This window comes from Pogoniulus pusillus, chromosome 29, assembly GCF_015220805.1.
Source record: "Pogoniulus pusillus isolate bPogPus1 chromosome 29, bPogPus1.pri, whole genome shotgun sequence".
NCBI lineage: Eukaryota > Metazoa > Chordata > Aves > Piciformes > Lybiidae > Pogoniulus > Pogoniulus pusillus.
The window spans coordinates 17,460,692-17,481,517 of NC_087292.1; the positions used below are offsets into that span (position 1 = coordinate 17,460,692).

The 20,826-nt window shown below is 61.0% G+C and overlaps 2 protein-coding genes across 3 annotated transcripts in view; one reads left to right on the forward strand and one right to left on the reverse strand.

Annotated features, from left to right (window-relative positions):
- Nucleotides 1-5,928: 5,928 nt before the first annotated feature.
- Nucleotides 5,929-13,863, reverse strand: COMMD7 (COMM domain containing 7). The gene is made up of 9 exons (XM_064168107.1): nt 13,722-13,863; nt 12,047-12,100; nt 11,844-11,946; nt 9,432-9,488; nt 9,318-9,355; nt 8,674-8,764; nt 8,495-8,544; nt 7,411-7,459; nt 5,929-6,296 (listed from the first exon to the last, which is right to left on the reverse strand). Exons 1-9 carry the CDS (start codon nt 13,803-13,805, stop codon nt 6,220-6,222), a joined length of 603 nt encoding a protein of 200 aa, XP_064024177.1. The 5' UTR covers nt 13,806-13,863; the 3' UTR covers nt 5,929-6,219.
- The window catches only part of DNMT3B (DNA methyltransferase 3 beta), a 30,084-nt gene continuing 23,103 nt past the window's right edge, over nt 13,846-20,826 (forward strand). For both annotated transcript variants that reach the window (XM_064168105.1, XM_064168106.1), the window contains exons 1-3: nt 13,846-14,051; nt 14,956-15,105; nt 16,590-16,769. The gene's annotated coding sequence lies outside the window, so the exon portion shown is untranslated. The remainder of the gene's footprint in view (nt 14,052-14,955; nt 15,106-16,589; nt 16,770-20,826) is intronic.

Here is a 20,826-nt window from a genome sequence, read left to right on the forward strand (position 1 = left end):
CTCACCCCTCCTCCCACCCAGGAGCCACAGCCAGTCCTGCCAGGAGCTGCAGACTGATTCCCTGGGGACAGTCCCCGTGCCAGGGACACAGCAGGTCCAGCCTGGTGGTGGAGTGAAGCAAGGTCCTAGCTTGAGGCTGTGTCCCCTTGTTCTGGTGCTGGCTGCCTGGCAGCAGAGCCCAACCCCACCTGGCTACAGCCTCCCTGAAGGCAGCTGCAGGCAGCAATGAGCTCTGCCCTGAGCCTCCCCTGCTGCAGGCTGCACACCCCCAGCTCCCTCAGCCTCTCCTCACAGGGCTGTGCTCCTGGCCCCTCCCCAGCCTTGCTGCCCTTCTCTGGACACCTTCCAGCACCTCAACACCTCTCTTGTTCACCTTGAGCATCTCATCCTTCCCCATCCCACCCACTAATGTGGAAAAAAAGCCTGGGGAAGAATTTGGGCTTGACTGCCCTGGGAGCACACAGAGTCCTTGCTGAGGCTGCTGCCCCACAGCCCTGCCTGAGGGCACCGTGCACAAAGGTTGAGGCTGTCTGAGGGCTTGGCACTGGTGGGGGATGCTGCAGTGCTGGGGCCAGTGTAGGAACGGCAGGAGGGTTCCTGGCCTGGTGTCCAGCAGCAGAGCAGCCCTGGGACTTGCTAAGGGCTGCTGCCTAACAAAGATGCTCCCCAGAGCCTGCAGCAGAAGGGTTAACGCTGCTGTCCCTCTGGCCGTGGAGAGCTGGGTGGCTGGTGGGGGCTAACCTCGTTAGCAACACAGCAGCGATGCCCCTGGGACAGAGCAGCCCTTTAAAAGGGAGCTGTGTGCTGTGGGAGTGCTGGCAAACAGGGGCTGAGCTGCTGGGGGGGTGCTGCCCGCAGCGTGTGTGCGAGCCTGTGGCTGCTCAGGGTGTCGGAGAGGGTCGCAGCCGGAGCTGGCCGCTGGGGACACGATGGGTTTGTCACTGAGGGTCTGCCTGCTGGTGGCGAAGCTGTGCCTGCAAGGGAAGCAAATCGCACCAGCCCTGGGTAGGGCAGCCCCAGGGGTGCTGGCTGCTGTGAGGGGCTGGCCAAGCCCTGACCAGCTCAGGGGGACCCTCTCTGAACCCCGAGACTCAAGTCCTCAGGGCCAGCCCTGAGGCCACGTGGATGCACACAGGGTCCTGAGCACCAGGCATCAGGGCACCGGTGCTGTGCCAGCCATGCAGACCCCAGCCCAGCAATCCCCTCCCACGTCCCTTGTGGGTGAGTGCCCACATCCCACCTCCCCCCCCAGCCTCCTCGGGGCCGCTCCTGGCGCTGGTGCCCGGGAATTGTTTGCTGCCTGTGCTGTTGTGCCACAGGCCCTGTTTCTGGGGGCGAAGATGGGTTCCTTATGCCGGAGCATTCATGGCCTCTGCTGATCGGCAGCCTGCGGTCTGGCTGAGCAGCCCCAATTGTTCCCCGGGTGCCTGGACAAAGGAGTGCCTAGAGAGATGGCAAAGCTTAGGAGGGGAGGACATGCTAGGAATCTTTCCACTGCCTTGGACACCGCCGGGATCTGTTTTCCCCTCCCTCCCGCAAGAACGGGAGGCGGCAGCAGCCGGGTCTGGCAGGCAGGGTGGGCGCTGTGATGGTTTCCCCTGCGTGCCGCTGGGCTGCCGGCTGGGGCAAGCCCACCCCAAACGCCCCCTGCCAGGCCCGAGCAGGGCGGGTGTAGGAGAAATGTGTCCCAGGGCACACCGAGGGCTCCTTCCCGGGCAGCTCGTCCTCGGCAAGGGCGCGGTGCTGCAGCAGCACAGGGCTCGCCCTTCTCCTCCCAGTAAGGCAGGCAGATGCTGAGGGCCTCCTCCCAGAGCATGGGCACTGGGGCCCAGGCGAGCCCCACGGACCCTGCGGGTCCCTGTCCCGCGTGATGCACATGGTGCTGCAGGGCAGTGGCACTGCCCTGGGACCTCCTGCGTGCTGGGGACTGCAGCTCCCAGGCAGACAAAGCCACTCTGGGAGCCGCAGCTCGCAGCTGCTGCTTCTGCTGGGCGCCAGCCTGGGTGCTGCACTGCTGGGGGGGCACAGGGGGAGGAGGGGCAGGGCTGGCTGGCGCTGCGGGGTTGTCTCCCCGAGGGGGGCAATAACTTTTCTGTGCCCCGGGGCTGGGTAGCAGCCGGGCCAGGCAGCACACTGCGCCCTCGCCGAGAGCTCGGGGCTTTGCCTGGCACTGCCAGCCGCTGGTGGCTCTCCCAGCTTGTCTCACCTGCCACGGCTCATGCCCAGCTCTTGGCCGACGCTGAGGTCTGGTCTCTGCTCGGCACACCGCAAAGCCTGCACAGAGGTGGCCACGGAGCTCTCGCAGCCCTCAGCGCGGGGCAGCCCGTGGCGGGGGCCGTGGAAGCAGAGGTCCCACGGGAGCTCGGCGCTGGCTCCTACGCGACCTGCGGAGGGTCAGGCAGCGCCGGCAGCGAGCCCTGGTTCCTTCCTGCGCCCTGGCCTCAGGCGGGAGCGGAAGCAGAGCCCATGGCTGCTCGGCTGCCCCGGAGCAGGGGGAGGGCAGAGGCAGCTGCTTTTGTTCTGGGGCTCGCAGGGTCCTGCACATGGGAAGGGAGCGGCATCGGCATCTCCAGAGGGGAGAAGATGCTGTCCCCAAAGCCATCCCGGGCCCCCTGGCTGTAGGCATCTGGCATGGCTGCCACCGCGGCAGCGCTGAGCCGGTGCCGAGGGGCGCCAGACCCTGCGAGGGCAGCCCCCAGCGCCTGGCTGCTCTGGTGCAGCTTGGGGGAGGCTGGCAGGGATGAGTGCAGGGTGCTGGGGAGCATGGCAGCCACCCTGCCATCTCCAGCTGGCAATAGCGTGGTCCCCAAGCTGGCAAAGGGTCCCTGCTGAGACGAGCAGAGCTGCAGGAGCACCTCTGCATGCAGGGGGTGGTTAAGCTGCTGCATGCAGGGGGGGTGATTGAGCTGCTGCATGCAGGGGGGGTGATTGAGCTGCTGCATGCAGGGGGGGTGACTGAGCTGCCGCATGCAGGGGGGGTGATTGCTGTTGTACGCAGGGGGGTGACTGAGCTGTGGTCTTGGCTTGGCTGAGCTGCTCCTGCTGCAGCCCCCGAGCTCAGCAGCAGGCTGAGCAGCAGCTGGGCGGCTCCACGTGTCCCTTCACTCCCACCCCCACAGCAGGGCAGGATCCGGGCAGGACCTGGGGGGCTGCAGCACAGCCTCCCCCGGGGGAAATAGGGCGCAGAAAACCCTGGGGGAGGCCAAAGCACTGCGGAGTGCAGTTGGCTCCCCCGGGGCAGGCAGGAGGCCTCTGCTTCTCCCCACCCGCTCTGCCCTGCCACTCTGGGCAGGCAGAAGAGGCTGGGCACAGCCAGCACCCTGGGGGGAAACGGGCACCGGGGCAGCCCCTTCCCTGCCACCAGTGCTGCCTGCTCAACCCTCCCCGTGGCTGTGCCAGGCTGTGCTCGCTGCCTGCCCGGTCCTGCCGTGGGGGGCTGGGTGTTTGCCCTCACCCTGGGTGCTGGTGCCAGGCTGGCAGAGCTGGGGCCGTGCCCCGCAGCAAAGATGTGGCTGTGGTGGGGCACTTCCCAGCACTGCTGGTCCCTGGCCAGCCCAGTCTGGAGGGTGACCTGGGTCACCCATGGTTGGGTGGCTGGCATTGCCCACTGCCAGAGCCAGCTCCCTCCCTGTGCCCCTTCCCTGCCGAGGCTGCCAGCTTGGCTCATGCTCAGCCAAGGGGATGAAAGGGCTCTCCCGGGGTCCTGGGGAGAGCTGGTGGCAGCACAAAGGTCAGGCCACATGCTCAGAGGTGCCTGAGGAGCAGCATGGAGGTGACCTCTGTGCTTGGGGTCAGCCAGCCACGGCCCACGGCAGCCCCGGGCAGGGGGAGCAGAGTTGGGGGTGGATTCCTCACCCAGAGCTGAGCCTGGCATCTTCTCAGCATTGCCATGGTCCAGCTCCTGCTGCAACCAGGTGGGGCTGAGTGGTGCTGCCCTGGCAGCAAAGGGAGAGGAGGAACAGCAGGAGCAGGCAGCAGGAAACCAGCTGCTGGGTGATGAGAAGCTCCCTGGGAGCTGGCAGCTTGTCCTCACAGCACAGAGCCAGCCACATCCATGCCAGTGTGGGCAGCAGGGGCAGGGAGGGAAATCTGCTTCTCTGCTCTGCTGATACCCTCTGCAGTGCTGGGGCCAGCTCTGGAGTCCTCAGCACAGCACAGACAGGGACCTGGTGGAGCAGGGGGCAGAGGACGCCACAGCAATGCTGGCAGGGCTGGAAGGGCTCTGCTGTGAGGCCAGGCTGGGAGGGTTGGGCTTGGTCAGAAGAAAAGGCTCCAGGGAAACCTTAGAGCAGCTGCCAGGGTTTGAAGGAGGCTCCAGGAGAGCTGGAGAGGGATTTTGGACAGGCATGGAGCGACAGGGTAAGGGGAGATAGCTTTGAACAGGAAGAAGCAGGACTGAGACCAGACATGAGGGAGAAATTCTTCCCCAGGAGGGTGGTGAGGCAGAAAGGTTGTGGAGGCTCCAAGCCTGGTAGTGCTCAGAGCCAGGCTGGATGGGGCCTTGAGCAAGCTGCTTCAGCAGGAGGGGTCCCTGCCCGTGGCCCTGGAGTCGGGACTAGGTGATCTGTGAAGTCCCTTCCAACCCAAAGCACTCTGTGATGACTCTGTGAAACTGTAAAGCCAAACAAAATCCCTTTTGTCCTGCAAGAGCCTCTCAGACAGCTCCCTGGACCAGCTTCCCCCTCCCTGGACCAGCTTCCCCCTCCCTGGACCAGCTTCCCCCTCCCTGGACCAGCTTCCCCTGCCCCCCAGAAGCAGATGGAACACTGCAGGGCATCATTTCAGAGGGTTTTATTTTTAACAGTTTTATTTTTGCTATAACCACCTGACCAAGCTGGAGCTGCCTGTGGATGGCCTGAGAGGCAGGAAAACAAACAGGCAAGTCCTGCTCCCAGGTTTGCCAGCAGGAATCCCAGAGCTGCTTCCCAGGCACGGGGCTCAGCCTCTGCTGCCTGCCGGCTCCAGCCACCGGCCCAGCGCCAGGGGAAATGCAGCAGAGAGCAGTGCTGACCTTGCACCAGCTGAGCAGCTGCAGGTCCAGCTGTGAGCTGTGGGCAGCTCCGTGGGGCCCTTCTCACAGAAAGCAGCTTTTTGTGCCCAGCTTTAACTGGCAGCAGACACGGAAGGAGCTGCAGCACTGCTTGGCACCCAGCAGCATGCTCCAGGCAGTGAATGGCTTCAGCCCAGGCTGGAAAAGGAGAGGATCTTACTGGTATCTGCCCCAGTTGTGCAGTTCATTCCCTCCACTGCGCCCACTGAGTGTGCCAGGGAGGTGGAGGTGCCTCAGGATATCCTGCTGGTGGAAGAACCAGGCTGGAAGAGGGAGGTTTGCTCAGCTCCGTGCTGCCGGAGGAGGCTCCAGAGAGCTCAGGCTGCCAGGAGGCACCAGGCAATTAAACTCTCTGGGCACAGGAGGAGTCCTCGGTGAACAGAAACTTCCACTGGCCCCATGCCAGGTCGGGGCACCCCATGAAGATCTCATCCTCACTGCTGGACAGCTGAAGAGTGGAGCTGCTGCTGCTGCATGGAGTTTGGATTAAAGTCCCCCAAGCCCCAGGCTGGACCTGACTCTGCAATGCCACAGGGAGCGCTGAGGGAAGAGCTGCTCCCGGGAGCCCAGCACAAACACTGCATTCGCCTGCTCAGCCCCTGGGAGGCTCTTTGGAGGCAGCTGTTTGCTTGTTGGAGATTTCAAACCATCCACCACTGAGACTACTCCTTCATAACAAGGCCTGACTGGGAAGGCTGAACCCATCCATGCCTCAGCACAAGAGGAGGGACAGGCTGGGACGCCAGCGGTGACTGCCCAGGTCAGAGCTCTCTTTGCCTCCCTTGTCCTCTCTGTTGAATTCTGATGTGTTTGAAAGTGATTCTTTGTCTTTATTTCCCCCTCCCCCACCCCCAAACTAAATCAAGTTGTGATAGCAGTGGAGCAGGATGGGAATGGGTTTATTTCTTTGCTCTTTTCATACAAACATCCACACATTTCTGAGCAGGTTTCTCTCAGCACTATAAAACATCAGGAAGGAAAAAGAGTGGACCTGGGAGCTGCTTCCAAGCCCTTGCTGAAGTTTCAGGTCCTGAAGGATTGCTGCGTCCTGCTGGGCCAGGACATCACTGCTCATTGCTCAGCCTTGCCTGCTCTTATCAGGAGCAGCTCTGCAGGGCTGGGGAGAAACCAAACATCCTGGAGAGATGTGGGGCCAGGCCCAGGCAGTTTCAGGTGAAGCTTTCCAGGCTGGTTTTGACCCTCTCCATTTCGTGCAGGAAGCTGTAGAACTGGGGCAAAGTTAACTCTGCAGGACAGAAAGAGGCAGCAAGGCTGCAGGTTAACCTCCAGCACTGCAAAAGCACAGAATCAGAGAATCAAGCAGGTTGGAAGAGAGCTCCAAGCTCAGCCAGCCCAACCTAGCACCCAGCCCTGCCCAACCAACCAGACCATGGCACTAAGTGTCCCAGCCAGGCTTGGCTTCAACACCTCCAGGCACGGCCACTCCACCACCTCCCTGGGCAGCTCATTCCAATGCCAATCACTCTCTCTGCCAGCAACTTCCTCTTAACATCCAGCCTGAACCTGCCCTGGCACAGCTTGAGCCTGGGTCCCCTCGTTGTGTTGATGGTGCCTGGCAGCAGAGCCCAACCCCACCTGGCTACAGCCTCCCTGCAGGCAGCTGCAGACAGCAATGAGCTCTGCCCTGAGCCTCCTCTGCTGCAGGCTGCACCCCCCCAGCTCCCTCAGCCTCTCCTCACAGGGCTGTGCTCCAGGCCCCTCCCCAGCATTGCTGCCCTGCACTGGGCACCTTCCAGCACCTCAACATCTCTCTTGAATTGAAAAGCCCAGAATTGGACACAGCACTCAAGGTGTGGCCTGAGCAGTGCTGAGCACAGGGGCAGAAGAACCTCCCTTGTCCTGCTGCCCACACTGCTTCTGAGCCAACCCAGGATGCCACTGGCTCTGCTGCCCACCTGGGCACACTGCTGCCTCCTCTGCAGCTCCTCTCTGCCAGCACCCCCAGGGCCCTCTCTGCCTGGCTTCTCTCAGCCACTGCAGGAGCAGGCAGCAGCTCTTGGCAACTGCTTCCCCACGCTGTGCTGGGACTCTGCCTCCTGACAGCCACCAGCACTTGGAGTGGTTTCCTTTCCCCACGCTGCTTTCCACAGCTCCATGGCACATGTGTATTTGCTCAGGCCAGGACCTGAAGGCTGCCCAGCATTCCTGCATGCTTCCAGAGCCACTGCAGCAGGGAGAGGCCAGGGCAGGAGCAGCCTCAGCACCCACCAGCAGTGCTCTGGCAGTGGTTCCCCTGCCTGGCTCTGCAGCCAGAGCTCCCCCACCCCCAGCAAAGCCTCGGTGCTGCTCCACTGGCAGCTGCTGCAGTGCCTGCTCCTTCCTCGCAGCCATTCACTCACCCATGTAAACGTTTTCTGTTTGGCTCCCTTTTTTAACCACCAGCTTCAGCTGAGGGGAGGAAAAAGCAGAGGAGTTTTAGTTTAGAGGGAGTGGAGCAGCAGAAGTGCAGGAGTCTGCTGTGAGTTTCAGCCAGCAGAGTGCTGCAAGCACACACATCTCTGCCAGGCTTTTGGGAAGGGTCACTGCAGGATTCCTTAGGCACTAGGAGGATCTCTGGAGGTCCTTACAGACGCTCACAGGGACATGCAGGCTGGCACAGCCCCTCGGGGCCACCAAGTCCAACCTAGAACCCTGCTCTACAGCAGCCACCTAAAACCACAGCCTCAGGCACCACATCCAAGCCACCCTCAAGTGCAGCCAGGATGGGGGACTCCAGCACCTCCCTGGGCAGCTCAGTCCACTCCCTGACCACTCTCTCCAGGAAAAACTTTTTCCTAATGTCCAATCTAAACCTCCCCAGCCTCAGCTTGAGGCCATTCCCTCTGCTTCTCTCTCCAATCACCTGTGAGAAGAGACCAGCTCCAACCTCTCCACAATGTCCCTTCAGGTAGCTGCAGACAGCAGTGAGGTCTCCCCTCAGCCTCCTCTTCCTCACACTAACCGTCCCCAGCTCCCTCAGTCGCTGCTCCTAAGATTTGCTCTCCAGGCCCTTCCCCAGCTCCACATTTCCCCTGCCCAGGGCAGCATGGCCCTTGCTAGCTGAGCTCTGTGAGCAGCCCTGCAGAGTGGGCTGTGCTCTGTGACACAGGACCAGAGGGCTGCAGCTCCTCTGCCGGCAGGCCAGGCTGAGAGAACTGGGCTTGGAAGTGGCAGCAGCTGCAGGGAGACCTCAGAGCAGCCTTCCAGGATTTGAAGGAAGCTCCAGGAGAGTTGGAGGACTCTGTGCAAAGGAGTGACAGGGTGAGGGGAGGTGGCTGCAGACTGCAAGGAGCTGGATTTAGATCAGAGGTGAGGAAGAAACTCACCCCCATGCAGGGCTGCAGAGCTCCTACAAGGTCTCCCTCCCCCCTGCTTCTCTCCCAGCCAGCACTGCTTGTCCCCTAACTGCACTACAAGCTGAACTCTCTGATGTAGGAGATTTACCTGTAAGAAGATACTTCCCACTTTTTCCAGCTCGCTGCTGCCAGCAGTCACTGGGAGGCAGAAAGAAGAGAAGGGAGATAATCTTTTAGTTAAACCACGGAAGAAAAAGTGACTTAGCTGAGAGCTGCTGTTGGCTTTTCCCAGCCTGTTTGGTTTGTGATGGGTTTAGCTCTGATTACCTCCAAACTTCCACTCCATATCTACCAGCTGGTTAATCATCAGTGTCTGCCCCACAGCCAGGCGTGTTAGGGTGGGGGAATTCACCTTCCACTGCAAAAGACACAGCAGCAGTCAAGGCAGAGAGGCCTCTCTTTGTCTCACCTGTGACTTCAACACAGGCAGCAAGCAGGCAGAGCAAAGTGGAGCTGGAGCCCAAAGCGGAGCAAAGTGAGGTGCTTGGGAGGGCTTGCAGAGGGAGCTGGAGCCCTGCTAAGGTTTCCATCTGCTTTGTCACTCCTGTAAGTGAAACTCACTGGTTTTGTTTCAGCACCGGCTTCAGTGTAACAGTATCTGCCCCTCAAAGTCATGTGTTGGTGTAACTGCATGACCCCCCGGGCTGAAAGCAGGAAAAGAGGCAGAGGAAAGCCAGCCAGAGGCGCAGGAAGCACTAAACCCACAAGGCAGAGGCCGTGGCAGGCTGGAGGTAGCATTAAAACTGCTCCCCGTGGGTTATCTGAGGATCTCCAGCTCAAACCCCCGAGCTGGTTTGGGAGGGGAGACCCAAAGTGCTGACACAGCCGAGCAGCACGGCAGGGTGCTAGCAGCTGCCACTCCAAAGTGTCATTCTGTTAGCTGAGATGCGAGGGAGAAGCAAGAGGAGTACCTGTTCTGCAAAGTAAGAGGCTTTCTCCTCGCTCAGGCCTGTGGGAGACACCAGAGGTTACTCCAGGTGATAAATATTCATGAGCTGTTCTTTAGTGCAAGTCGGGTGACCTACCTAGAGCAATGAAATCTGCTCTGACTTGCTCAGAAGACAAATTCCTCTTCAGGGCACCTGAAGAAACAAAGCAGAGGAGCAAGGAGACAATAATCAAACCAAACCAAAGCTCACTTCTGGGTTTGGTTTGGTTTTAACTGAGCCAAAGCCATCTTTTACAGGGTCAGATAAAAGCAGGGGCTGCAAGCCTCTGCTCTCCGCCCGTGCTGTGAAACAAACCCCAGCTCCGCGGGCCGGGCAGTGTCCGCCGAGGCTGCTCCGCGCAGCGCAGCGCAGCGCTGTAAGAGTCAGGGCCGGGGGCAGCGGCGGCAGGAGGCAGCGATTCCCCCGCAGGTAGCCATGGAGACGGCAGCCCCGGCTGTGTTTTGAAGCGGCTGCGGTCCCTCCTCCAGAAGCTTGGCTTGTTAAAGGGGAACTGTTAAGGCTGCAGGCTCCTAATTTGCCCTACCTGCTGTGTCGGGGATTATGGGTGTGAACCTGCGCGGCTAACGCTGGCCCCTGCTGGGCCTTCCTCCTTTGTTCTGGGGCAGGCAACTCCACCAGGATCCTGCTCTCTGCAGCCGGCAGCTGCGATCTCAGAGCCTCCAAGGCACTGCCAGTCCCCCACGTGGCTCCCAGGCTGGGCAGCACATAGGCTAAAGGGGTCTGCTGGGGTCTGCTCCATGCCCTCCCTACCACCCCAGAGCTCAGGGGAAGTCACAGAGGGCTTGGAGCAGGGAGGTGAGCAGGCACAAGGCAAAGGGACCTGCTCCATGCCCTCCCTGCCACCCCAGAGCACAGGGGAAGTCACAGAGGGCTTGGAGCCAGGAGGTGAGCAGGCACAAGGCAAAGGGATCTGCTGGGATCTGCTCCATTCCCTCCCTGCCATCCCAGAAGTCACAGAGGGCTTGGAGCCAGGACATGAGCAGGCCCGAGGAGACTGAGTGCACCCAGGGTGGAATCAGGAAGGGAGGAAATGCTGATCCCATGGGAAATCCCCCAGGAGAGCTGCAGGAAAGGGAAGTGTTGAGTGCTGCTCCTGGATAGAAGAAACAGTTTTGAAAGAGAAGAATGCAGATGTGAACCACGAGCAGCAAAGGGCCTGAGTGCTGTGAGGAGAGCTCCAGGGAGCCCAGGAGGGAGGGATGGTCACAAAGGGGCAGAGGATGACCCTGCAGTGGAGGTGTCTGATGCACCATCCTGCCCCACAGCAGCTGAATCACACTGCTGGAGCCTGGGGGGTTCAAGGGCAATTCTCCTGCCCCTCTTCTCCACCAGGTATGAAGGAGGTGCTGCTGGACACCAAAGTGGTGTTGTAAGCAAGACTGCAAGGACAGAGGTGTCCTGTTCACAGCCTTGCACCACAGCACTGCCAGCCCACCCCTGAGGGGTGTGGGTGGGCACTGCCTTACCTGTCTCACTGCTTGTCCTCCACCAAATTGCACTCCGGGGCCACTGGGACGGAGGTGCCTACACTCAGTGCCACCAGAAGAACATGCTGGTCTGGCAAAGTGGGGCTTGGACCTGATTCCCTCTGGAGGTCCCTTCCAGCCCCCAGCACCCTGTGACTCTGCAAGTGAAGCCCAGCCCTGCCAGAGTGTCCTGCCTCTGGTGCAGAGACAGGGGAGTGAGCCAAGGGAAGCCACAGAACCACACAGACAGGCAGGCTGGCAGAGCCCCTCAGGGCCACCAAGTCCAACCTAGAACCCTGCTCTACAGCAGCCACCTTAAACCACAGCCCCAGGCACCACATCCAAGCCACCCTCAAGTGCAGCCAGGATGGGGGACTCCAGCACCTCCCTGGGCAGCTCAGTCCACTCCCTGACCACTCTCTCCAAGAAAAACTTTTTCCTAATGTCCAATCTAAACCTCCCCAGCCTCAGCTTGAGGCCATTCCCTCTGCTTCTCTCTCCAATCACCTGTGAGAAGAGACCAGCTCCAACCTCTCCACAATGTCCCTTCAGGTAGCTGCAGACAGCAGTGAGGTCTCCCCTCAGCCTCCTCTTCCTCACACTACTCATCCCTTAGCTGCTCCTCCTAAGATTTGCTCTCCAGCCCCTTCCCCAGCTCCACATTTCCCCTGCCCAGGGCAGCATGGCCCTTGCTAGCTGAGCTCTGTGAGCAGCCCTGCAGAGTGGGCTGTGCTCTGTGACACAGGACCAGAGGGCTGCAGCTCCTCTGCCGGCAGGCCAGGCTGAGAGAACTGGGCTTGGAAGTGGCAGCAGCTGCAGGGAGACCTCAGAGCAGCCTTCCAGGATTTGAAGGCAGCTCCAGGGGTATTGGAACAGGAGAAATTCTGACCCCGAAGTGTTGAAGCCATTTGTTACCTCCCCTCAGCATTCCACTGCAGCTCTGGAGGCAGCACTCCAGCCGCGGGCAGGAGGGGAGGGGATGGTTTAGCCTCGGGGCAGCAGATGCAAATGCATCACTTACCACTGGGTACCAGCAGAATACTCTTGACAATGTTCTTCAGGGGGCCCAAGCTGATTTTATTCATGGTGGCAAAGTCAGAGAGCTGAGCCAGGAACCTTTCTACCTGTTGAAAGGGAAGAGCCGAGTCAGGATCTTCCCCCTGCAGGCTTCTCTCCAGCGAGCTGCATTCCCAGAGCTCTGCTGGTGCTCTGCAGGGGTCTTACCTCCTTGGGCTCGGTGAGGAAGCTGAAGAGCACTTGGGTCAGGTCTGAGAATTGCTGTGGAGAGACACAACAGCTGCGGGGTCCAGCAGCAGCAGCAGCACTCTGCACTGCCAGCACCTCACCAGAGAACCACAGGATGGGTTAGGTGGGAAGGGACCCCAAAGCTCAGCCAGTTCCAACCTCCACTCCGTGACATAGGCAGGGACACCTCCCACTCACTCAGGGCTTCATCCAGCCTGGTCCTGAACACTTCCAGGGGGGTTGTGGAGCACAGAAGCACCCAATGTGATCTTTGATCACATTCGGTGCTTCTGTGCTCCACAACCCCCCCTAGGCAACCTGTGCCAGGGTCTCACCACCCTCCTCCTCCTCTCCCCTCTTCCACCTAAAAGCCATTTCCCTCCTCCTGTCACTCCCAGCCCTCCTGTAGCCCCCTTCAGACCCTGCCAAGGCCACTCCAAGGTCTCCTCCAAGCCTTCTCTTCTCCAGGCTGCCTCAAAGGCTTTGTGCAGCTGGCGCCTGGCACTGCAGAGAGCTTATTTTTGTGGCTGCTGCTCTATCCTGCAGGATCCCACAGCCACGAGTGGGGAAAGATGGGCACGGGCACTGCCACGTCTCCCAAAGCCCACGAGGTAACCAGGGCTAATTGCTGCCTTGGGGTTCCTGAGCAGGCAGCTGGCAGGGCTGGAGTGCCTGTAGGGCACAGCATTGCCACCCTCCCTCCTCTGCTGGCACCAGGGCTGGCTGTGACCTTCTGGGCACGGCTGGCAGCTCTGCTGCTGCAGTGGCTCGTCCCTCCCTACCCCTGTCACCAGCTGTGTGCTGGCACTGGGCTGCCACCCACGGCTCTGGCAAGCTGAGCTAAAAACGCCTCAGCTCTTCCACTGCCCTCAGCAGGAGGTGAGCCAGGCTCCGAGACAGGGCAGGGCACTCAAGCGTGCTGCCAACCTGGAGGCTGGCATGGGCTGCCGAGCAGGGCAGGAGGGCGGTGGAGTGGCAGTGCCAACACCACGCAGGGTGCAGAGCCCCCGGGGAGGAGCAGAGCTCAAGAGAACCCCGCAGTGGGCACACAGGAGCCACCGTCAGCCCTGGGCAGCAGGCTGTGCCACGGGCATGGCGCAACGCTCTGCCACCCTGCCCTGGGCACCAGGCAGCACCGGCTCCTCCCGGGGCAGGCCCAGACCCGGCAGGGACCCTGGCACCGGGGCTGAGGGCATGGCCAGGTCTGAGAGTGGAGCTGCAGCGGCTGGGGGCCAAAGGGGCCTCGTCCCGGGGCTGCTCCTGGGGTGTGGGGCCTGGAGGCCACACCGGGCCCGGTGCCGGGGCTGCTCCGGAGCTGCGGGCTAGCGCCCCGGCTGGTGGCGGCCCCGGAGCCGTGCGCCCCGGGACGGCGGTGCGGAGCCGTGTGCCCCGGGACGGCGGTGCGGAGCCGTGTGCCCCCGGGACGGCGGTGCGGGCTGCCCGGAGCCGTGTGCCCCCGGGACGGCGGTGCGGAGCCGTGTGCCCCGGGACGGCGGTGCGGGCTGCCCGGAGCCGTGTGCCCCCGGGACGGCGGTGCGGAGCTGCCCGGAGCCGTGTGCCCCCGGGACGGCGGTGGGGGCTGCCCGGAGCCGTGTGCCCCGGGACGGCGGTGGGGGCTGCCCCGCGGCCGTGCCCTGCCCTCCCCCGGCCGCACCTGGGCGCTGAGCTGGTTGAGGTTGTGCAGGTCGCCGCTCACCGCCTCCGGCACCGGGTCGCGGGTGAAGTTGAGCAGCCCCATGGCGGCGGCCGCGGCTCCGGCTCCGGCTCCGCCCGCCCGTCGCGGCCCGGCCCCGCGGCTCGGCCTGCCTCAGCCTGAGCATTGGCGGCAGCACTTTCCGCGCCGCTGCGGCGCTGCCCCGGTGCGGCCTCGGCGCCCTCCGCGTCCTGCTCGCTCCTGCGGGGCCCAGGGCGGCTGCCGAGCTGGCGCTTGCCCTGCAGCCCGGGTGCCCGCCCTGGTGATGCCTCAGCCCCTCGCTGGCACCGGGTGGGTGGTTGGGAGGCTGGTGGGCAGCGGGACGGGTGGGCAGCAGGATGAAGTGTCCGGTGGGATGGGTGGGCAGCAGCATGGGTGGGCAGCAGGACGGGTGGGCATTGGGATGGATGGGCAGTGGGACAGGTGGGCAGTGGGACTTGTGGGCAGCAGGATGAAGTGTCCGGTGGGATGGGTGGGCACTTGGATGGGTGGGCATTGGGATGGATGAGCAGTGGGACAGGTGGGCAGTGGGATGGGTGGGCAGTGGGACTGGTGGGCAGCAGGATGAAGTGTCCGGTGGGATGGGTGGGCAGCAGGATGGGTGAGCATTGGGATGGATGAGCAGTGGGACAGGTGGGCAGTGGGATGGGTGGGCAGTGGGACTGGTGGGCAGCAGGATGAAGTGTCCGGTGGGATGGGTGGGCAGCAGGATGGGTGAGCATTGGGATGGATGAGCAGTGGGACAGGTGGGCAGTGGGATGGGTGGGCAGCAGGACGGGTAGGCAGCAGGATGAGTGCCCGGTGGGATGGGTGGGCAGCAGGACGGGTGGGCAGCAGGATGAGTGTCTGGTGGGATGGGTGGGCAGCAGGATGGGTGGGCAGCAAGATGAGTGCCCGGTGGGATGGGTGGGCAGCAGCATGGGTGGGCAGCAGGATGAGTGGGCAGCAGGACAGGTGGGCAGCAGGATGGCATGCCTGGTTGCCCACCCCGGGGCTTACAGTGGTGCCCCAAGCCCCGTTAATCGTTCTTGGAGAACAGCTGGGTTTGGTGAGGAGATTTAGGGGCAGCCTTTTGCTTTCCTGCCCAAAACCAGTTGGTAGGCGCCAGAATCCATGCTGCAGTGCATGAGTGTGCTTCATCCCTCCCAGCTCCCCATCCTGGAGGTGTTTAGCTATAATTAGTCCTTAATTTCAGGCACTCTGACCACTGCCCACAGAGAGGCAAACAGCTGCTGGCTGCTGCACGTGGATCCTGATCCAGAGGCCAGAAGCTGAGCTGCAGATCCCTCTGTGTGGATCTGGAGCATCCGTGGCAGGGTGGAGGTCTGGCTGACAGCTGAATACTGTGAGTTGGGTTTCTTTGTACCAAAGCCTCAAGCAAACTGTTTACAAAACATGGTTATAGGGCAAATGTGTTCCCCCCCCCCACCCCCCACCCTGAAATTTCCACTTGGGAGCCAAATTTCGGTGCAGTTTTCTCTCTCCAGCTGCCACTCCCAGCACTGCCCGCAGGGGAGCCTGGCACAGGCTCACGGGGGTGGGTGGCCAGGGGCAGAGCTGTCCCAGAGCAGAGCAGCCTGTGTGCCGTGGCTGGGCTCCCAGGGGTGGGGGAGCTCCCGGGAAGGAGGGTGTGGAGGCAGCTCAGCCTGGACACAGAGTGTCTGGATGCTCAAGTCAGGCTGCCGCAGGGAGATTTCAAGCTGGTTCTCAGCATAACCTGTAAGCAGGAGGTCTCCTTGGCTCAGGGTTGTGTAAGGTGGGCAGGTGAGTTGGAAGGTCACCTCCTGGCCCGCCGTGGTCTGTCTCCTTTGTGTTTGTGCTCGGGAGAAAAGCCTCGATCCGGGAAACAGTCAAACTGGATGCGTTCCCGAAGAGGACAATGGAGCTCATCCCATCCTCAGAGCCTCCCTTGCCTTAAGCTGCTATTTCACAGCTTTCCAAGACCTTTCCAATAACTTCTCCAGCAGTTTGGGTTGTTCCCCCCTCCCCATCCCCCATCAGTGTCCCTGCGTCCGATCCAGTTTATCCGGGAAGATGCTCGCTGGCAACCGAGGCTGTAAGAGCCTTTGTGGAAGGTAAAACCACAGCAGCCCACGAGGCTTGTGCTGCGCTCCTGACTCTTGGAGCTGCGAATGAGAGCGCAGGACGTTTCACAGCGCCTGCCATTGTGAGGGTGTCCCCGCAGCGGTTTATAAACTGGGAGTTAAGCAGCAAAGTGCCGCTAATGATGAGGAGTTAAGGCATATTTCCTGGTGGTCTGGCTGGAAGCCCCATTCCAGCTGCCTCCTCTGCTCCCTCTGCCTCCCAGCCCAGCTGGGAGATTTTCACGGTCCCTGGGTAGAAGTTGGCCCTCGACCGAACGTGAAACATTGCTGACCCTAAATATTTAGGGGAGCTTAAAGCAAAGTGCAGGTTTTTGCGGCTGGATGTTTCTCAGGCTGTGTGGTGGACTGGCCCCGGCGGTGTCTTTGGAGCCACAGGACATGCCTGGCTCCGAATGCCACTCAGTCTTCACTGAAACTGCTTCCCTTGAGCTCCCTCGCTTAAAGTCCCTCCCTATGGGCTGGGTAACACCGGGGGTGCCACTGCCTGTTCCTCTCTGGCTGCGAGATGTTGTCTACAGCCCTAATGCAAACTGTGCTAAGTGCAGATCGCTAATTGCAGTTAATTGTCGCTCGTTTTCGTACCCACCACAACTCATTCACCTGTTCTGCGCGACTGGAAAACCTGAACCCGGGCAAGAGGCAATTTTCTGCCTGGTTTGTGTGCTGGGATTAGCCCTGCAGGAGCAGCCCCTGGCTGATCTTTGCTTCCCTGTGTCTTTTCTAGGGTGGTGCTTTAGGAGCTGGTGGAGGATGGGCTCGGGGCACACACATCTGCTTGTGTGAGCACCGCGGGAGCTTCAGCAGGGGGCAGAAGCCAGCGTGGTGAAACCATTTCCCAGGCAGCAAAATGTATTCCTGGGGCAAGCTGAGTGCCAGGATGCAAGGAGAGGAGTTCTCAGCTGAGGTATGTGCCCCTAAGGCCCTGTGCCAACCACCTCCGGCAATTTCAGCAGCCCCATCTCCTGGGATGCTGCTTGGGCTGCAGTGCCACCAGCCCTGGTCTGGTTCTGCCCGGGGCAGGCTGACTTCTGCCAGCACTCAGCTTAGGAAAGGCTTTACTCAAATAAAAGAGCAAGTTGCAGGGTGGTGATGGTCTGGATTAGTTACAGGAATGCCAGGCATAGGATGGCCCCCAGCACCCTGGGCAGAACCCCCGGGGCTGGTACCCTGTGTCCCTTCCAGCCATCTCCCCCGGTGAGTGCCTCTACCAGGCCATTCTCATGCAGAGCGTGGTTGATGGACACATCAGAGCCGAGGGCAGCAGCTCCTGCTTGCAGCTGTGCGCTCTTGCTCACCACAAATGCTGCAGTAACAGCGGCAGCAGTGAGGCAGGGTGAGAGGTGGTACAGGGAGGCAAAGGGCTTCCAAATGGTGCCCTCCAGACTGAGCCTGAGGATCCACCTGCCCTGCTTCAGATGTCATTTTCAGCTTCATTTCACCTATCAGACATGAAAAGCTGCCGCAGCACATGGGGAGTGTCACCTGGGGAAGGGTCCTTACTGTCTCAGATCCCGGGAGGTCACTGCCCCATTTCCTGATGCCATTTTCCACCCAAAGCCCTTTGCATGACTCTTGAGAGCAGCCTTGCAGCACCTTCCTGAGGTGGGGGAGCTTTGTCTGCTCCTGCTGGACTGAGAAAGGCCTGGGAAAGGTAAGAGTGGGTGAAGGAGCTGTGAGCAGAGCCCAGAGGGCTCTCACCCTGGCTGGTGCTGAGCTCACCCAGGCTTTGCTGGCCTCGGGAGAACATCTCTCTCCACAGAGGGATCTGCAGCTCCTCCTGGCTTGCTGCTGGGATGGAGGCAGCCCAGATGAAACTTGTGAAGGGTTCATTCTGCTCCCAAGGGGCTGCTGCTAGAAATGAGATCTTTGAGACCAGGATTTCAGTTCCTCCTGCAGTGTAATGCCCCTTCCTCTCCCCCACCACGCTCTGCACCGTTTGCTCCCAGGCAAACCACAAGGGTTGTGTGCAGGGCTGGTGGCAGCGCTGGAAGCACCACTGCTGGGCTCTGCTCCTGCTTTGTGACCGCAGACAGAGCCTTTCTCCTGCCCAGGAGCAGGGCTGATAATCCCTTCCCTGCCCTGGAGCAGGGCTGATAATCCCTTCCCTGCAAGGGAAGGAGCAGCTCTGGCCCTTGGCGGGACTGTGCTGGCAGCAGCCCCCGGGGAGCAGCGATTCTCCTGGTGAAAGTCCCTCTGCTGAGGGGGGCTGAGGGGGGCCTGAGGTTTGGGGTGGGGCTCATCACTTCAGATTAGGCTGTAGCAGGCATATCCTGTTTTCTAGGAAAGAGAGGATTTTGTGGGCAGCTTTGTTGCAGAGGCATTGAAGAGTTCTCTTTGTGTGCCTCAGCGCTCCGAGTTCACACACTGGTAGCTGTGGGGTTTCTCCACCTCCTGGTGCCACGGGTGCCACTTATTCTTAACCTTAGTTCCATTAGAGGTTTGTATCATGTGGGCTGGGCCCCAGGCTTCATGTAGGAGGAGGGATAACACTTCCCATTACTCTGTAAAGAGCAATTCCTCCAGATGGGAGAAGCCAACCCAGCTGCAGAGGAGGCTGGAGGCTGTGTTCTCACATGTGGCAGCAGGATGAGGCCTTCCCACATTGGGGCCAGACCTTGCTTGTCAGCAGCCAGAGGCTTGCTCCTGTGCTCTGGGTGGCACAGCTCTGCTCTGGGCTCAGAGGAGATCCCAGGAACAGGAGAGTTTCTCTAGGGAGCAGTGGTGAGGAGCTGCAGTGTAGCTGCTGGAGAGGCAGGGTCCAGGCCACGAAGCTGCTTGTGGAAGAGGAGGCCATAATCCAATGGGATCCTGCAAGGAAGAATGCCAGGCAGTGGAAATGGTTGTCACTGAGGGAAGGAGCTGCTGTGCTGTGTGTTCACCAGCACAGGAAACCCAAGGCCTGAATGCAGCAAGAGCATTGTCACCAGCTTCAGCAAAAGGCAAAGTTCCTCCTGCTCGGTGCCCCAGGCTGGCTGGAGGAGCTTGCAGCTGTCCAGGGTGACTTAATGGTTCTGGTGCTTCTCCTTAACCTGCTGGGAGACTGAACAAGCACTGAGCTGTCACCAGGGTCTGGGAATCTGGGGCCTGCAGATGCAGAGATGAGAAGGCTGCAGGTAATGAGATATCTTTGCTCATCTGCTTTGTCTGACCAGGATCTGCTGCTTATGGAACTCAGAGCAGGGCCTGACTCAGACACTTGGGTTGGCAAAGCAAGAGGCAGGAGGTGATGGGAGCCAGGGCAGAGCTCAGGGGAGGGAGCAGTGCTGGTTTACTTGGGCAGGGTGGAAAAGAGGATTTGAAGTGGGAGAATAGAGTGGACAGAGGAGCTGGAGCTGGTGCCATGGCCTTGCAGAGAAGGCAGTGGCTGAGCAGCCTTTGGTGTGGAGGAGTCGGGGCTGGGAGGGATGGATTGTGCATGGAAAGGGGGCTGGATGTGTGCATGGAAAGGGGGCTGGATGGATTGTGCATGGGAAGGGGGCTGGATGGATTGTGCATGGGAAGGGGGCTGGATGTGTGCATGGAAAGGGGGCTGGATGGATTGTGCATGGGAAGGGGGCTGGATGTGTGCATGGGAAGGGGGCTGGATGTGTGCATGGGAAGGGGGCTGGATGGATTGTGCATGGGAAGGGGGCTGGATGTGTGCATGGGAAGGGGGCTGGATGGATTGTGCATGGAAGGGGGCTGGGGAGCGTTCACAGTGCAAGGTGAGGATGAGGAGTCCCTGCTGCTGGGCATGGCTGTTGTGGTGGTGACAAAGAGTGGCTCTCAGCTGGTCGGTCACTGTCCCCATGGCTTTGGAGGGCTGGACCAGACAGAGTGAAAATGGCTCTTGCTGAAAGGACTTTTGGGCAGTCCAGACGTGCTGCTGGTGGGAGTCACCATCATGGGCAGGGCCATGCCCATGGCACAGCATGCAGAGAATGTGCAGAGGTGGGGAGGGACCCCCCAGTCTCTGCCCAGCTGCTGCTCCCTGCTCTGGCCACACTTCTCAACTTCTCACAGCATCTCCAGTGGTGGTGCAGAGGAGCTTTGCCTCCAAGGCCACTTTCCACCACTTGTCCGTGCTGGAGAAAGCCTCAGGGCTGGTGGGGAGCAGTGAGGGGTTGGCTCTGGTGCCTGCCTAGTGGGCAGCGCTGAGAGCCTGGCACAAATCCTCTTCAGGCGCACCGTGTGCCCCGTGAGATGCCACTGCTGCCCGCGAAGGGCCAACTCTGCAGCGTCTCTCCGGTTGTGAGCAGCAGGGATGGGCAAGGGGCTCAGAGCTGGGCTCAAGGTCTGCCCAGAGCCGCTTTGTTGGGTGCCAGGCCCCTTCCCAAGCGCCGCTAAGCCAGGGGAGGGGAGGGCAGGGCAGGGGGCGTTGCGGCGGGCCGGAGATTGATGGCAGGGTCAGCGGGGCCAGCAGCGGCAGGAAGGTTTCTGTAGAAAGAGAGAGGAGCTCACAGCTGCTTGAAGCCAGATCTAATCCCACCCCACCAGCGCCTTGGGAACCCTCCTAAGCACAACTCGCCAAAGCCCTTTGCTTTCCCCACGCTGCAAAAGCAGAGAGGGAGTCCGATGTGCTGCCGGGTTCCAATCCGCGGTGGGTTTGTGAGGATGTGTTTGCCTGAGCACAGGCTGCCGTTCCCCGTGGCTTATCCAAACCAGGCTGCTCAGCGGCTTCTCGTCCTCCCCTCACACGTGCAGCTGCGTTGTTCATCCCTGTGCTGTGCAGGACTGGAGAGGTGACCCTGGGAGATCCTCCAGTCCAGGCCTTGGGCTGCTCCGGGCCCTTCCCGTGGCGTTGGGATGCTTTGCAGAGCTCATTTGTCCTCCTGGCCTTGAAAGTTTATTTCTGTCAGCCCAGGATAATCCTGTCCCTTCTTCTCGCTGCCAGAGGCTTCTCTGCTGGATCTAGAAGTACCAGTGAGGGAGCAGAGGAGATTTCACCCCACGTGGGCCCTAGATGCTTTGTCTGGGGCAGG